The sequence below is a fragment of the Lepidochelys olivacea genome (assembly GCF_965140295.1).
Source record: "Lepidochelys olivacea isolate rLepOli2 genome assembly, chromosome: 20".
NCBI classification, from domain to species: domain Eukaryota; kingdom Metazoa; phylum Chordata; order Testudines; family Cheloniidae; genus Lepidochelys; species Lepidochelys olivacea.
In genome coordinates this window covers 8,888,298-8,906,479 of record NC_140430.1, presented here as the reverse complement: position 1 = coordinate 8,906,479, position 18,182 = coordinate 8,888,298, and the positions used below count along the sequence as shown (strand labels likewise).

Sequence of the window (18,182 nt, the reverse complement as noted above, 5' to 3'; positions counted from 1 at the left end):
AGCTCACGCTCAAATAAATTGGTTAGTCTCTAAGGTGCCACAAGTCCTCCTTTTCTTATTGCGAATACAGACTAACACGGCTGTTACTCTGAAAAGTATCCTGATTGGCAAACAAAGCAGGTATAGCTACCAGTCCTAGATGGAGACTTCTTTTCCTCTCTTCTCTTCCCCTCTCAAGTTCTTGGTCTCAGGCCTGGTGCAACCACTAGGCAAACTAGGCAGCCGCCTAGGGCGTCAAGTGGTTGGGGGTGGCCAAAAGCATGCTCCAGGGAGGCGGTGAAGCAGAGGTGAGCTGGGACAGGGGGGCGCGGGGAGGGCTGCCTGCAGCAAGTAACTGGGGGGTTGGGCAGGGGCGGAATGCAGGGGAGCCGCTCCCCACCCCAGCTCACCTCTGCTCCACCTCCTCCTCTGGGCACGCCGCCCGGCTCTGCTTCTCTCCCTCCCAGGCTTGCAGCGCCAAACAGCTGATTGGCGCCGCAAGCCTGGGAGGCAGGAGAAGTGGAGCGGCAGCTCCCGGAGCCGAGGAGCTGCTGCAGGGGGGGTGCCTCAGGGCAGACAGCTGCCGCAGGGCTCCCGGGCAGCGGGGGAGGGTGCAACGTGGAAGTTTCGTTTAAGACACGAAACATCCTTGCACCAGCCCTGCTTGGTCTGTCAAATGGCCCCTGAATCAGGGTCTTGGTTACCCCAAGGCCCTCTGGTTCAAAAGTCCTTTATAGCAGGGTCTTCATAGAATATCAGGGTTGGAAGGGACCTCAGGAGGTCATCTAGTCCAACCCCCTGCTCAAAGCAGGACCAATCCCCAACTAAATCATCCCAGCCAGGGCTTTGTCAAGCCTGACCTTAAAAATATCTAAGGAAGGAGATTCCACCACCTCCCTAGGTAACGCATTCCAGTGTTTCACCACCCTCCTAGTGAAAAAGTTCTTCCTAATATCCAACCTAAACCTCCCCCACTGCAACTTGAGACCATTACTCCTTGTCCTGTCATCTTCTACCACTGAGAATAGTCTAGAACCATCCTCTTTGGAACCCCCTTTCAGGTAGTTGAAAGCAGCTATCAAATCCCCCCTCATTCTTCTCTTCTGCAGGCTAAACAATCCCAGCTCCCTCAGCCTCTCCTCATAACTCATGTGTTCCAGTCCCCTAATCATTTTTGTTGCCCTTCGCTGGACTCTTCCCAATTTTTCCACATCCTTCTTGTAGTGTGGGGCCCAAAACTCCAGATGAAGCCTCACCAGTGTCAAATAGAGGGGAATGATCATGTCCCTTGATCTGCTGGCAATGCCCCTACATCCCAAAATGCCATTGACCTTCTTGGCAACAACGGCACACTGTTGACTCATATCCAGCTTCTCGTCCACTGTAACCCCTAGGTCCTTTTCTGCAGAACTGCTGCCGAGCCATTCAGTTGCTAGTCTGTAGCGGTGCGTGGATTCTTCCATCCTAAGTGCAGGACTCTGCACTTGTCCTTGTTGAACCTCATCAGATTTCTTTTGGCCCAATCCTCTAATTTGTCTAGGTCCCCCTGTATTCTATCCCTACCCTCCAGCGTAGCTACCTCTCCTCCCAATTTAGTGTCATCTGCAAACCTGCTGAGGGTGCAATCCACGCCATCCTCCAGATCATTTATGAAGATATTGAACAAAAGCGGCCAGAGGACCGACCCTTCGGGCAGTCACAACAATTCATAATAATAATTTGACACCATCCCAACACTGATCATCAAAGATTCAAGAGAGAGTGAGTGAGGGTACTGGGATCAAACACTTACACAGAATAGAACGCGCTTTCTAGGCACTGAACTCACAGGCTAACCTATGTGCAGCGCCCAAAGTCCTCCACACTGTTTCCAATCCAGATTGACTGAGATCCCGTCTTTCTGAATGTAAACACACTGTCCACTTACTGCCTCCTACATCTGCCTCAGAGTTCATTGTCTTTGCATATAGACAAGGTACTCCTCCCCACCACCACCCCTCTTGTGTTTTCCTCTGTGCTGGTGACTTTCCTCTCTTCGTTAACATGTGACTTCCTATGTAAATGGGCAGCCATCCAGTTAGCTTCCCCTGCTTAATTCACATTCCAACAACAATCCACATTTCTCCCTTCTTGTCTGGAGAAAATCTTCCTTTCACCTTTGCTGGTGACTGACTGCTTGCTACGGCTTTAACTCATATTTTCAGTGTCTACACCTAACTCCTTACCTGGCAACTGTACCCACATCTCCCGACATTACTGACCAGTGGGCTACCTGCTTACAAGGACTGCCCCCAACCACCCCCGCATGGAATATACATGCCAGGCTCATGAGACTTCTGTAACCCCCTTGTCAGTTGGCATTATGAGGTTCTTGGGTCACAGATACCAGGCGAGATGGGCCCATTGGTCTGGTCTGGGGCAGGATACTGGGATAGAAGGGCCACTGGTCTGCCGTGAGGCGCAGAGACCAGCGTAGTGGATTGAGGTGCAGTTGCTCCATGGCAGTTCATAGAATCACAGAAGATTAGGCTTGGAAGAGACCTCAGGAGGTCATCTAGTCCAAGCCCCTGCTCAAAGCAGGACAAACACCAATTAAATCATCCCAGCCAGGGCTTTGTCAAGCTGGGCCTTAAAAACCTCTAAGGATGGAGATTCCACCACGTCCCTAGGGAACCCATTCCACGGCTTCACCACCCACCTAGTGAAATAGTGTTTCCTAATATCCAATCTAGACCTCCCTCACTGCAACTTGAGACCATTGCTTCTTGGTCTGTCATCTGCCACCACTTTGAACAGCTGAGCTCCATCCTCTTTGGAACCCCCCTTCAGGTAGTTGAAGGCTGATATCAAATCCCTCCTCACTCTTCTCTTCTGCAGACTAAATGACCCCAGTTCCCTCTGCCTCTCCTCATAAGTCATGTGACCCAGTCCCCTAATCATTTTTGTTGCCCTCTCTCTGACTCTCTCCAATTTGTCCACATCCTTTCTGTAGTGGGGGGCCCAAAACTGGACACAGTACTCCAGATGTGGCCTCACCAGTGCCGAACAGAGAGGAATAATCACATCCCTCTATCTGCTGGCAATGCCCCTACTAATACAGTCCAATATGCCATTGGCCTTCTTGGCAACAAGGGCACGCTGTTGACTCATATCCAGCTTCTCGTCCACTGGAATCCCCAGGTCCTTTTCTGCAGAACTGCTGCCGAGCCATTCGGTCCCTAGTCTGTAGTGGTGCATGGGATTCTCCGGTCCTAAGTGCAGGACTCTGCACTTGTCCTTGTTGAACCTCATCAGATTTCTTTTGTCCCAATCCTACAATTGCTCTAGGTCACTCTGGACCCTCTCCCCCCAGCTTAGTGTCATCCACAAACTTGCTGAGGGTGCAATCCATCCCATCCTCCAGATCATTAATGAAGGTGTTGAACAAAACCGGCCCAAGGACCAACCCCTGGGGCACTCCACTTGACATGTCCCTAGACATCGAGCCGTTGATCACTACCCGTTAAGCCCAACGATCTAGCCAGCTTTCTATCCACCTCATAGTCCGTTCATCCAATCCATACTTTTTTAACTTGCTGGCAAGAATACTGTGGAGACCATATCAAAAACTTTGTTGAAGTAAAGGTATATCACATCCACCACTTTCCCCATATCCACAGAGCCAGTTATCTCACCATAAAAGGCAATCAGGTTGGTCAAGCATGACTTGTCCTTGGTGAATCCATGTTGACTGTTCCTGATCACCTTCCTCTCCTCCAAGTGCTTCAAAATGGATTCCTTGAGGACCTGCTCCATGATTTTTCCAGGGACTGAGGTGAGGCTGACTGGTCTATAGTTCCCCAGATTCTCCTTCTTCCCTTTTTTATAGATGGGCACTATATTTGCCTTTTTCCAATCATCCGGGACCTCCCCCGATCGCCACGAGTTTTCAAAGATAATGGCCAATGGCTCTGCAATCACATCAGCCAACTCCCTCAGCACCCTCGGATGCATTGCATCTGGCCCCATGGACTTGTGCATGTCCAGCTTTTCTAAATAGTCCTTAACCTGTTCTTTCGCCACTAAGGGCTGCTCACCTCCTCCCCATACTGTGCTGCCCAGTGCAGCAGTCTGGGAGCTGACCTTGTCTGTGAAGACCGAGGCAAAAAAAGCATTGAGTTCCTCAGGTTATCCCACTCATCTGTCACTAGGTTGCCTCCCCCATTCAGTAAGGGTCCCACACTTTCCCTGACCTTCTTCTTGTTGCTAACATACCTGTAGAAACCCTTCTTGTTACCCTTCTCATCCCTTGCTAGCTGCAACTCCAATTGTGCTTTGTCCTTCCTGATTACACCCCTGCATGCTCGAGCAATATTTTTATATTCCTCCCTGGTCATCTGTCCAAGTTTCCACTTCTTGTAAACTTCCTTTTTGTATTTAAGCTCACTGAAGATTTTTCTGTTAAGACAAGCTGGTTGTCTGCCATATTTGCTTTTCTTTCTGAACATTGGGATGGTTTGTTCCTGCGCCCCCAGTGAGGCTTCTTTAAAATAGGCTGGACTCCTTTCCCCCTCATATTAGCCTCCCAGGGGATCCTGCCCATCAGTTCCCTGAGAGAGTCAAGTCTGCTTTTCTGAAGTCCAGGGTCTGTATTCTGCTGGTCTCCTTTCTTCCTTTTATCAGGATCCTGAACTCGACCATCTCATGGTCACTGATGCCCAGGTTGCTACCCACTTCTACTTTCCCTACCAATTCTTCTCTGTATGTGAGCAGCAGGTCAAGAGAAGCACGGCCCCTAGTTGGTTCCTCCAGCACTTGCACCAGGAAGTTGTCCCCAGCACTCTCCAAAAACTTCCTGGATTGTCTGTTGTTATGAGCTGGTCTGTTACGATCAGCACATTGGCCTTGTTGGGCATCTCAGCTCATCCAGGATATCTGACCTGCCCTCCTGTCAGATCCCGGTAGGGGCTGCAGCTGATGCCTGGTAGGTTATAATACAAGTGTCACAGGGGATGGAGCACAACAGGGGGGTCCCCAGGGGCTGTTGGGGCACACAGGGCAATTTGCATACAGGCCCCACCACCTCGCAGGGCTGAGAGCACAAGGGACAGGATGATGTAGGGCACTGACCCCTGTGGGGTAAAAGGCCTGAGGCCAGGGGTCCATGGGGCTGACAGGGCAGCCCAAGGACTCAGGGCAGGCCCTAGAGGGGCAGAAGTGTCTAATGGTCAGTGCACTGACCTGGCTGCCAAGGATTCCTGGAGATGTGGCACTCGACTCCTGTCTGGGGCCAAGCCATTCCAACATGAGGGAAAGGATGATGCAGGGCGGAGGGTGGCACTGTGCTCAGGGCAGTGCCATGTGTATTGGCATATTGTTTAGTAGCCAGCATCAGGCATGGTGGGACCGGGGGGAGCAAGCATGGGGCAGGGTTTTGCTCCCAGGCTGCCCAATTCCCCCATTTCTCTCCTTCCTACCTCTCAACTGATCTGCCCTGGCACTCTGCGCTCTCTGTCTCCAGCCTGTGTCTGTCGTTCACTTTCCTACGGAGCAGTGCCCATGGGTCCCTCAGTGTCACGCAGTCACCGTGTGAGTGCTCCAGCATCAGAGCTCGGGGGAGCTGAGCACCACGGCTGATGGTGGGGTGGGGGAGTGAGCGGCTGGGAGACATGTGTAGCTGCTGGCGTGGCTCCGTGCCAGCTCCTCAGGGCACGCCACCCAGCTCTCAGCCCCCCAGGGGCACAGATCAGCCATGGGTTGTGGCAGGAGGCAAATCCCTAGTGATCAAAGAGGGGGAGCTCACAGTCACCTGGCAGCCCACTGCTGAGTCTCGCTCCAGGTGGGGTCCCGGTTCTAGCCCCACTGGGACACTCCTCCATGGTGGGAGTGAAGCTGCCCGCCTGTGGCAGGGACGTGGGAGCACGTCACCCCAAGGACATTATGAAACACCAGGCAAGCTGGCACTGCCCAGCCTGCTGCCAAGGTCACCAGGGCCTGGATCACATGGGGATCTCTCCCACTACAGGGAGATCTGGCCCCATCTGGCTGGGCTCCCCGGCTCCTGTGCTCCTGCCCTGAGCCCGCGGGACTGGCATTCCCCTGGCAACACCACCAAGTGTAATGCAGATAAGCTCAGAAGTCAGGGTGAATCAGCTGTGACCCCAGTGGCCAGGCTCAGCAGGGACTGGTACCCCTCCTGGCAGGGGATGGGTGGATGGGGGGAGCTGTGTTGGCACGTTCCATAGGGCATCTGAATTCAGGAGCCCTTTGTCTGAGTCACTTCAAACTGCAGAGAAATCATAGAATCATAGAATCTCAGGGTTGGAAGGGACCCCTGAAGGTCATCTAGTCCAACCCCCTACTCGAAGCAGGACCAATTCCCAGTTAAATCATCCCAGCCAGGGCTTTGTCAAGCCTGACCTTAAAAACCTCTAAGGAAGGAGATTCTACCACCTCCCTAGGTAACGCATTCCAGTGTTTCACCACCCTCATCCTGCTCCGACCTGCCCAGTGTGAGACAAATATCTCGGCCCGGGCCCCCGCTGGTGTAAACCAGCCTCGCTGCACTGGAGTCAGTGGAGCCAGATCCACAGTTGGTATAAATCGGTTTCATTCCGTTGATTTCTTCAGGGGAGATTGACACAGATGGAGCGATGCCAATTTACATCAGTTGTGGATTTTGGCCCCATTGTCTTTAGAGGGAGTCCAAGCTCAGGTGCCTGGTGCAAACATCACTGCATAACACAGGGCAGGGCTTCCCGTGCTCACTCCTTAACGCCTTTCACACTCCAGCCGCTGGACCGGCATGGAGCCATAATCCCTCAATTCCCTGGCCTGTGCAGCACGGCACCTCCCAGGCCCCGGGGCGGATCCCTCCCGGTGGCTCTGTCCCCGCAGTTCATCCCGCCGCGTCCTGCCTTGCTTCCTGTGCCACCTGATGACTGCTCTGGCCATTCACTGCTCCCCACAGGTCACCTCCCCTCTGGCCCACAGGCCCCGGGCCCCCTCACGCCTTGGCTGGGCCTTGAACACCTGGTGCCCAGCCTGAGCATGGCCGGGGGGCTGGGCCTTCTGGGGAGCCCCAGCCTGACCTGGCTTTACTGTCTCCCGCCTGCCCAGGACATCCCTGCTCCCACCTCCCTCCCCCTCACCTCTGGGCTGCTGGTCAGTGTGGGCAGAGACACCATCTATCTCTGCCCTGCCCCCTCCTTCCCCACACCCGGGGTCCCTGGAAGGCTCAGAGATCAAGGATGGGGAATTTCCCCAGATTTGGGGTGCTTCCCTGAAAGGCCAGAGCCTTGAGGTCCCAATGGGACTGAGGCTCCCCCTAGTGGAGCTGGGGCTGCCCCCATGGGGTTGGGGCTCTCTTCTAAGATTTCCAGGAGCTCCTGTTTCTGACTAGACCCAGGGCAGAGACTGTGTATTGTTTGCCCCCATCCATCCGGTCGCACCATCCCTCATCCCCAAACTCCCTGGAGGAGAAAGGAGCTAGTCCACAGCGAAGCCCCTCTCCCAATCCCAATAGACTGGGGGGGTTGGGCAGAGATGACCTCTCCTGACCCCTGTCCCTTCCCCGCTTGCAGCCTGTTGCTTGGCCCGTTCTGTTCCTGAGACCCAGAGAGCAAGGCCAAGAAAATCTCGCAGGGTAAATCCTCGCTGGTGTGGAGCAGGGGGTCAGACCCTGGTGCCATCTAATGCCACGACACAGACACCTGGTGCAGCCGGGGGACCCTCCAGCCACTGCACAGCCCCACTCCGCAGCGCAGCCCAGGGCAGGTGCCATACACTCGCCCTAGAGCAGGGTGGTGGGTGTCACTGGCTCATGCGCCAACCCCCGTGGGGCGCTGGAGACTTCCCAGGGCACTTTGCACCAAGGTGGGTGGGGGGGAGGTTGTGGCAGAAGCAGCAGCACGGACAGGGTGAGGCGGGCACAGACAGCTTCACCGCTGGCACGGCGTGTAACAGAGCGCTGACTTTGCCTGGGTGCAGTAGGAGGCGCCTGGGCCCCGATCCTCAAAGGGACTTAGATGCTTCATTCAAATCAAAGGGATTTAGGTGCCTAATTGAAATCAATGGGGGTTAGGTGCCTAAGTCCCGTTAAGGAGCTGGGCCCTTGTGGTTTTTGTGTTTTGAGAAATATGCAAATAGATCACTGGGCTGGAGATTTCCCACCGATGGCAAACTCTGTCGTCATGTGGTGGGCCAGTGTCCATCTGGGAATCTGGGATAGAGCAGTTTGGTCCAGTGGATAGAGCAGTTTACTGGGACTCAGTGACTTGACCACTAGCCTCCTGAGTAACCCTGGGCAAGACATGCCACTGCTCTGTGCTTCGGTTTCCCCATCTGTAAAATAGGGATAATGCTGCTGCCCTCCTTTGTAAAGTGCTTTCAGAGCTATGGCTGACAAGAGCTCAGTCATATTACTGTAGATCAGATCCATCAGCTAGGCTACACAACCACCTCTCCCCTGCAAGCCAGCACAGCAGGATTATTTGCATTTGTAATGTACAAAATCAGTTCAGCCCTTATTAAATGGGTTAAAAAATCCCTGATCATTCTCAACAAGTAATTGCAAATGGGGCCTGGTGTTTCTAGTGGTGGGGCTGTGATCTCAGTCCCGTGATAGTCAATGTCTCTCTCTGGGAGCTGGAAGAAAATGTAAGATCCTGGCTAGTACCGTTTGTCGCTGACCCACATGCTGCGGAGCGGGGATACTGCTAAGGGCAAGTCAGTTATACTGAGTGCGCTGGGTCGCTTGGTAAGCTTGGCTTGTGAACGACGCGCGTTTAATACAGCCAAATGCAAGGTCATGCATCTAGGAGCAGGGAATGCAGTCACAATTAAAGGCTAGGGATGTGCAGACAGGGACTTAGGGGTCCTGGTGAGAACCAGCTGACTAGGAGCTGTGGCTAAGAGGGCTGATGCCGTCCTGCTGTGGAGGATCTGGGGAATCTCAGTAGCAGCGGGGGTAGGGGGGTTACCTCTGTATATAGCACTGGGACCATCACTGGATACTGAGGGCAAGGCTGCTGCAGCTGCGCTGAGGCACTGCTTTAATGAAGACGCTGACCTGGAGAGAGCTCTCCCGCCGGCAAAGTTAATCCACCTCCCCGAGTGGCCAGGAGAAGCCCTCCCACCGACATAGCAGCGGCTACACAGGACTTAGCTCGGTGATTTTTACACCCCTGAGTGACGCAGCTATCCCGATATAGGTCTGCAAGGTAGACCTGGCCTGAAGGAGGGTAACGAATTGGCACGGGCTCAGACTAGAAATTCAAGGTCTGGGAAGCCTGCCCTGGCGCGGGGGACTAACGGAGCTCAGTCCATTCCATTTCTCCAAGAGATGGCTCGGAGGTGACCAGACCCCGGGCTATACACACCTCCAGGGAGAGGCGCTTTCCGGCAGCCCAGGGCCCTTCAATCCAGCAGAAAAGGGCAGAACAGGATTCAATGGCTGGAAGCTGAAGCAAGACAAATTCAGGACTAACTGGCCATGGTGCCAGGAAACAACCAGGGAAGCAACTGGCCCAGGGATGTGGCAGATTCTCCTTCCCTCGGAGGAGACTGGGTATCATTTGCAAAAATTGGCTCCAGCTCAAGAGGAAGCTCTGGGCATGGTGCAGCGACCACTGGGCAAGGCTCTCTGGCCTGTGGGACGCAGAAGGAAGATGAATACGGTCCCTTCTGGCCCAGCTAGATAGGGAGACGAAGAAAGCAAAACCTCCGCAAATGCTGCTTGGTCCTTTCCTCCATCAGCTGTCGCCAGTTCACCTGGCTTTGTCACGAGTCTCGGGATATTTGGTGCTTCTCTGAAATCCCCAGCTCCAGGAGGCCCATGAGTCCATCAAAGGCTCCGCTTTCATTCAAAAAATTGTACAGGCAGTTTCGAGCTGTCAGTGCTTGCAAATTAGCCTAAAAGCTCAAAACCTGGGAGGGTGGGATAGCTCAGTGGTTTGAGCATTGGCCTGCTAAATCCAGGGTTGTGAGTTCAATCCTTGATGGGGCTGTTAAGTTGATGTGGGGCAAAAAATGGGGATTGGTCCTGCTTTGAGCAGGGGGTTGGACTAGATGATCTCCTGAGGTCCCTTCCAATCCTGATATTCTGTGATTCTGTGAAAGAAACCAGAACCCACCAGTGAGTCCTCTGAGAAACCTTGTGACTCCCAATTGCCCTAGATTCCAAGGCCAGAAGGAACCATTGTGACCATCTCGTCTGATCCCCCGTATAGCACAGGCCCTAGGACTCGCCTGCATTAATTCCTGTGTGAACTAGAGCAGGTGCTGGGAGAATCTCACTCAAACTGTTAACAAATGGTGCCTTGTTCCGTGTCTCAATTTGTCTCGCTTCAACTCCCTGCTGGTTCGGCGTGCCTGTGGCTGGCCAGGACTGCGTCAGTCTGTAGCGGTGGGTGAGGACAGCCGGACAACTAAAATCCCAGCATTACAACGCACACCTACTTAACAACACCCAAACCAAACCCTGAGGGGTCTCCAGCTCCGTGACTATGTTGCCAAAGAGAATGATGGTGTTGGGAAATGCAGAGCACCAAACACAAATGCAACATTTCATTGTAGCATCTACACACCAATAGCCCCCTAGAGTGTATGCTCAAGAACAATAACAAGCCAAAGCAGCAGATACTTTCACAGAGTTTGAGGCCAGAAGGGATGATCAGATCAGCTACTCTGGCCTCCTGGATACAACAGGCCACCAGCCCCCTGAGCCCAACCTCTCCAGTTCAACTAAAGCGTTTCAGCCCTCAGGAGACTAAGTGGCTGTGTGCCCCAGGCAGAGAACAGGAGGGGCCAGGGTGCCACCAATGCCTGGGTCCCCTGCAACGGATGATGAGAGAGAAGCTGGAGGACAAGTCCCCTAAAGGTTCAGAGACACACACACACGCCCATTAGCTTTAGGAGCACATGCCTTGCGATTGTTTCAGCAGCACACTGAAAGTATCATAGCACCAGCTCCCCCTCCCCGGCAAGCTCTGAACTCACACCTGTGAACACCACTGCACAAACCCTCCAAGCATGTGAGCAAAAGGAGCAACTCCATTAGGCTGGCAGCAGCAGCAGGCCCTCTATGGCATTTTATCCTCCCCCAGCTGGGGTGCAAACTTACCCTGGGAAGCTTCTCCAGCAGAGAGGCAGTGAATGGGCCTGCTCCTTAGCAGAGGGGCTCCATGGGGCTGGGCAGGCTGATGCCGGCTGGGAGGCGGCCCAGACCCATGGAGGGATTTGGGGGGGGGGGGGCTTTGTAAATGACTGGAGGGTTCTGTGCCCAAGGGGCAGCATGGGAGCAAGCAGCAGAGGGGCATGCAATGGGGGCGGCCATTGGCAGAGCAAAGGCAGGGCTGACGAGACGTGATCAGAGCAAAGAGGAAGAGCCTGGGAGGGAAGACCAAGGAGAATTGGGCACCAACCAGCTAGTGGAGATCGTAACCCCATCCTCAGACCCACATGACAGAGGCTTGTGTTGGGGTAGCACAGCGGGGAGCCCTGGGGGGGCGAACAAGGGATTGCAGCGCCACTCAGGATTGCTGGGGAGGGTGGGTGGCACAGTTGGAGTGAGTGATGTTGCAATGGGCAGCACAAGGGGTGGCAGGGCTGGCTGTGGAGAGAGGACGTGGGCCAAAGGCTGCAGTGCCAGGGGGTGAGGTGGGCAGCAGGACCAGGGGGAGGCCATTGGCAGCAACAGCCGCACTAGCTGGCCTTGGGGGGGCAAGGAGGCCAAGATTCAAGCAGGCAGGAGGAGGCTGCCCTCACCTCACCGAGCCTGGCAGCTGCTCCCTGCCTTGCCCAATCCTGGGTGCCCATTGCTTGCACCCCAGAGTCCCCTCAGCCAGCGCTACCCACTTGGAGTCAAGCTCTTCCCCTTCATTTGGGGGCGGAACCCCCTTTACAGAGCTCTCCTGCTCTGGCCTCAATGCTCTGTTGGTCCACTGCAGTGAGGGTCCCCTAGAAATCCCAGCATGGGGCAGGGCCCTGATCCCAGCAGGCGGGGACCTGGGCAAAGCCCCTTGAATAGCCCGTGGGCACGGCCATAGACGCCTGGCTCTGTGTAACCTGCTGGGCCCAAGCCACGGTTCAGTGCGAAGCCTTGTCCCTTATCACCAGCCGAGGGTGAACAGTGCCATAGGGCAGGGGGGCTGGCTGGGCAGAGGTTGGATTAGCAGCCCATTCACACCACCAAGTGCCTAGAAACTAACTAAAATTAGCTAAAATGTTGTGTGTGGGGGGGGGGGGGTAGGAGGGGCTGTGCCCGGCTGGGGCCTTCGCTCTGTGCCCAGGGGAAGGGAACAGAACCTGTTTGCTTTGCCCCGGGAGACAGGGGTGTGGGTGTGCTGGGCAGAGGCGGTGCTCTGGGGTGGGATGTGGTATGCCCTACCTACAGCCACTGTCCGGCCTCTTAGATGGGGTCTGGAAGGCTGTGGCCCCCCAACACTGGGCAGGCTGGGGGTCTCTCGGCTGGGTTGTGGCACAGATTGCTCTGATGGCTTTAGGTTCAGACTGTTGTTTGGAGGGGCCTTGGTCCAGGCAAGGGGGGGAGGTTGGAGGGTGGAGGATGAGGCCCTGGTGGGGGGTGGCCTGGGGAGGGTCTGAAGCCTTACAGGGGTTGTATCCTTGCTGGGGTGGGGGAGCTGCTGCTGGGATGGGGCTGAGCCTCCATCTCAGGCTGTGGGGTAGGTCCCTGCTGGAGTCCCTTGTGGGCCTGTGAACGCCCCCTAGTGGTGGTGACGGTGCCTGAGCTCTGCAGACGGGCTGAATGTTGGGGCCTGGGGCTCCAGGGAGTGCTGTACAGGAGACATTCGGGGGGCTGCCTGTGTCCGGGGGGAGGGTCTCACAGCAGGAAGGTTGGGGGCAGTGTGTCACTGGGGGGCATCTCTCCCCCACACCCCATCTCACCCGCCCCCTCCTCTCCCCTCACAGTCGGGCTCCCCAGAGCAGGAAGGCTTCTTCAACCTGCTGACCCACGTGCAGGGTGGGCGCATGGACAAGCAGCGCTGCAACATCCAGATCGTACATGGCAAGAGCGGTGCTGACCCGGAGAAGCGTGAGTCCTGGTGTGGGGGGGGAGGCAGGGGGGTCGGGCGGCTCTTGGGTTTAGAACCAGAGGTCACAGCATCCGTCCCTATGCCTGCCCACTCGCCCAGCAGCAGACTTGGCTGGCCACAGTCCTGCCCCAGGGCATGGGGGTGGGAATGGGCTCAGCAAGGACTGCTCATCTCTAGGACAACATGGGTCCCTGAAGGGGCAGGGGGCGGCCTGTGGAACTCTCTGCTCCAGGAAACTGAGGAGTCCAGCACTGGGGCTGGGTTGAAAATGGGGCTTGGGAACTTTAGCCCCAATGACAGCCCTGTGTGGTTCTGCCAAGCTGGGGCTGGGCATGCCACCCGCTGCAGGAACTGCCAGGCCCGTGGGCACCATCACACAAGTGGTCAGGTGCATTCTGTGAGGTTTACAGCTCCCTCTGTAAGTGTAGGGGTGGGACTGGGGGACTGGAGAGGCATGGCCAGAGCTGTTGTGGTGGGAGGTGGGATGCAGTGTTGGAGGGCCCCATGGCCATATCCTGAAGGGGAGGGAAATAGGCCCAGCATCATGGCCCCCTCTGGGAGCTGCCTGGCCTTTCCCTCACACCTGTGTCTGCCCCTCCACAGAGGACAGCCCGAGCCCCCCGCCGGAGATGGACAGTTTCCTGGATATGCTGGCGCACACACAGAGCCGGCGGATGGACGACCAGCGCGTCAGCTTCAACTACCTCCCAGGCTTCCAGAACACTGACCGCAACGCCCCCAGCAAGCCAGCCTCCGGGCCCACCAAGGTGAGAGCAGGGCGGCCGCGTGGGGATGGGGGGCACCATGGGCAGGGCAGCATGGAGGGAGGAATCAGGGCATTGCCTAGGCAAAGGGAGCAAAGCCATTGGATGTGGCAGAGCTGGGAACGCCCCTAGGGGGTGACGTATCGCACGTGTAGTCCTGAGGGCATCCAGGAGGGGGCAGTGTTTGCATCAGAACATCGTGTGACGAAAGAGGGCAGTGACGGAGTGCAGGGCAAGGTGGGAGCAGCCCCTTGTGGGAGGCCCCACAGAACTGAACTGTGCCTTCACCACTCACGGCTAAGGCCCTCCCATCCCCCCTGCGCCCCGGGGGGCTAGCCCCTGGGCCAGGCCACGTGGAGTAAGGATGTGCCAGGTGTGGCCCAGACAAGCAAGAGAACCAGGCTCCACTGCCCGCCAGTGCCGGGAGCCCTCCCGTGCCGGGAGCCCTCCCGAGCTGAGGGAGCTAGAGGGGTGAGCAGAGCCCAAATCCCCCACACTGAGCGCCCGTCACCTGTCCTGGCCCCCTCCCACCTGCGCCGCCCCCAGCACCAGGGCTCCTCGCCCTGGTAGGGGGCTCTCCTCCGCCCCGATTCAGCAACGCAGTGGCTGACAGCACCTGGCGCTGAGTCCTGATCCAAAGCCCGCCCAGAGGGAAGCCAGTGCGCAGTGCCCATCGGCTCCACTGGGTGTCGGGCTCAGGGCCCCAGCGCCAGGGGAAAGTGGCTGGTGGCCACCACCACCCCATGCCAACTCGCTCCCCCTTCAGCCATGTCGGTGCCCCCCCACGTGGGCTGCCCCATGCCCCCCCCCACCTTCACTCACCCTATCAGAACCCAACCCAGGTGACCTAGGCAGCCACTAGCACAGACCACCGAAAGCGTCTGTGTGGCGTCCCAGCTGGCTCAGTCAGAGGGAGCCGGCAGCCCAGGGCTGGTCTAGGGCCGGGGGGACAAGGAAGGTTGGTGCTGCCCCAGACATAACACCTAGAGCCAGCATAGGGCGCACAGGGCCCTTCGCCTGGGGGATTGGGAATTTCAGTCCAGCCCTGGCACCCTCTGGTGGTGTCTGGCTGCAATGAAATGCCTCAGCAGCCGCAGGCCATCAAGATCCCTGGGGGGACAGACATTCCCTTGCAGAACCGGGGATAGAACCCAGGAGCCCTAGCTCCCCGTTGCTTCCACTGGACCCCACTCTCTTCCCAGGGCTGAGGATAGAACCCAGGAGTCCTGCTCCTCAGTACCACACACTTTCCACTCCTAAACCCTCTGCACCAGTTTCACTTGCCTGGTCAGAGCTGAGTGAGGGGCCCAGGCTGTAGCAGCCCAGGGTGAGTCTGGCAATCCAAACATGGCATCAGTGGGGCATGGAACCCCAATCAGGGATACACCCCCTTGGCCAGCTGGCAATTCCCCTAAGCACACAGCAGAGCGGTATCTGTGGCTGGGATCCCCCCTGGGGTCCTCTGCCATCCCTCCCGGTCTCTGTCTTGCTATGGCTTCTCTACCGGCCCTGTGTCTGGCTTGTGACTAATATCTGTGTCTTCCCCCATGCCAAACATCACTTGTCCTCGTCTGGATGTGAATTAACATAACTAACTCTCTCTCTCTCTGATGTGCCCGGCTGGAGTTTCGTCTGAGTGTGTTTGGGGGGCCTCACTGGCTGTGCCTTGGGGGGGCAGGGGGTTGCTGACTGTGCCTGTCTGTGCCATGTATCCACATGAGGCTTCTCTGGGATGCACGAGCTGGCGCCGTGTCCAGGCTTAGGCCATGAGGCCACCAGGAACTGGGGTCACTGGTGGGCAACGCACACAGTGGAAGTAGGGGTGCTAGCCAAGCTCTCTGGCCCTGCTGGGGGGGTGATGCTCACATACTCAGGAGGGCCAAGAACACCTCCTGGGGGCTGGGGAACAGCTTGGGGTGCAGGAAGGAAGGGCTGTACGGGGAGCAGCCCAGCGAGATGGACCAAAGCAGGGAGGCTTCAGCTCTTCTCCTCCAGCAGGAGCAGCTCCAGTCCCTGTGGCAGGGGCTGAGGGGGAGTGGGAGCTGGCCTGGAGCAGCAGAAACCGAGGGGAGCTCTCGCCTAGCGAGTCAGCAAGTGGGGGGAAGGCCCAGCGGCTGTGATGTCCCCAGCGACAGCAATAGAGCATCCAGGGCACACCCGCTCCAGTCCCGGTGCCAGAGGGGACGATGGACTGGGGCTGCCCCCAAAAGGCCTGACCCACATGCACTGGACCCTGGGCACCCTCGTGCTCTGCAGGGCAGCAGAAGGTGGCACAAACATGAGTGTAGGTGGGCATGCATCCAGCAGGGGGCAGCAGCGCACAGACCCAGGAGGACAGGGGACAGGGAAGGGATGGGGGGAGTACACACATCACTGTATGTAGGAACAAAGCACCTAGGCCTTATTTACAAGAGTGGGCTCTATCCTGGGAAGCAGTGACTCTGAAAAAGATTTGGGGGGGTGGGGGGGTTGGATCATCAGCTGAATATGAGCCCCCTATGGGATGCTGTGGCCTAAAGAGCTAATGGGATGCATCAACAGGGGAATCTCGAGTAGGAGCAGAGAGGTTGTTTTATCTCTGTCTTTGGCACTGGTCGACCGCTGCTGGAATCCTGTGTCCAGCTCTGGTGCCCACAACGGAAGGATGTTGATAAACTGGAGAGGGGGCAGAGAAGAGCCAGCAGAATGCTGAATGGATCAGAAACCTGCCTTTTAGTGATAGACTCAAGGAGCTTCATTTAGCTTCACAAAGAGAAGGTTAAGGGGTGACTTGGTCACTGTCTGTAAGGCCTGGTCTACATTACACAGGTCATGTAAGGTAGCGTACGTCAGCCTAACTCAGTGTCCACCTACAGCCTTGTCCCACCACTGTAAGTACCCTACTACACTGACATAACAACTCCACCTCCTTGAGAGGGGTAGGGCTTACCTCCATGCAGACACTGCCCTACTTAGGGCTGTTGGCTGTCTTGTCAGTTTCACAGCTCCATGCTGCCATGAAATTGACAGGAAAGCCTGGCAGCTAGAGCCAGGCTGCGCCCCACTCCTGGGGGGGAGAAAGTCAGACTAGAAATAAGGCATACATTTGTAACAGGGCGAGGAAGGAACCACTGGATTAATTTCCCAGGATTCCCCAGCACTGGCCATTTTAAAATCAAGATGAGAAGTTTTTCAAACAGAAATTAATGCAGGGAAGTCCCAGGACCTGTGCAATATTGGGGTCAAGCTACAGGATCACAGTGTTCCTTCTGGCCTTAGAATCTATGAATTATACCTGGGGGGCAGGGTGCCCTGTACATGGGGGGGCCCACATCACACATGTGCGCACACTCCAGTGGGGGCAGATAGCAGAGGGGGAATACACACAGTGGGGGAAGGGGCCGAGTGCCAATCCAACCCCTGCCTCTGGGAAGAAGCTTCATGCGCGTGTGTGCAGGAGAGCTTGGGCGAGGTGGGGGGGGGGGGCTGACCAGGGTCCGTCCTCGCTCCCCGCACCCAATGCCATCTCTTCCTCTTTGCAGAAGTGAGCGCCCCCGTGGCGGGGGGAGGAGCCGACATGCCTGACGGCTGTGATAGCACCTGTGCCCTGCAGCACCTGCCCTGCCCGCTCTGTACAACCCCAGCACCCCAATAAAGGCCTGGCTGGTTTCCTGGTGGTCTGTGTCCATTTCGGGGTGCCCCAGGGACCCGTTGTGCACTGCAGTGGGGGATGGGGGAGGAAGTAGGGGGGCGGGGGGGAGAGGAAGGGGACTCTCACCAGGGACGTGCGGGTGGGTCGTGGCACAGGCAGTAAATGGGGCCTGTGCCCAGGAGGAGACGGACAGTGCTGGATGTGCCCGGCGAGCCAGGGGCATGGGGATCCTGGACTGGCATCGGATGTACAGGGATGGAACTGCAGGAACCCGCAGGACAGCAGGGAGATGGACACACAGGGCAGAGGGCACACAAGGCAACTTGGGAAAGGACTGGGGGGCACACACATGGGGGGGTATCAGTGCGATGGGCTCTCTCACACGCACCCACACACACCTGAGGTACATGGACAAGGGGCCACACACGCGGGGGGTATCAGTGCAGGGAGCTCTCCCACACGCACCCACACACACCTGTGGTACATGGACAGGGTGTTAATGCAGGGGGATCTCAGTCACGGGGTATCACACGTGGTGAGGGGGAATAATACACAGCCACACAAACAGGGGTAGTCGCGCATGGGGACCCCACACACACATGGGTATTAAGAACATAAGAACGGCCACATTGGGTCAGACCAATGGTCCATCCAGCCCAGTATCCAGTCTGCCAACAGTGGCCAACGCCAGGTGCCCCGGAGGGACTGATGTAGTAGGATCTCACACAACGTATCAGTGCACTGAGAATAACACATATGGGATGATGGGGTATT

The 18,182-nt window shown here is 56.7% G+C and overlaps 1 protein-coding gene across 1 annotated transcript; it reads left to right on the top strand.

Annotated features, from left to right (window-relative positions):
• The first annotated feature begins 4,823 nt into the window (after positions 1-4,823).
• Positions 4,824-17,418, top strand: PCP2 (Purkinje cell protein 2). Its single transcript, XM_084609919.1, has 4 exons — positions 4,824-4,942; positions 12,889-13,012; positions 13,617-13,780; positions 17,299-17,418. The coding sequence occupies exons 2-4, from the start codon at positions 12,949-12,951 to the stop codon at positions 17,302-17,304; spliced, it is 234 nt and encodes a 77-aa protein (XP_084466045.1). The 5' UTR covers positions 4,824-4,942; positions 12,889-12,948; the 3' UTR covers positions 17,305-17,418.
• Positions 17,419-18,182: the final 764 nt, after the last annotated feature.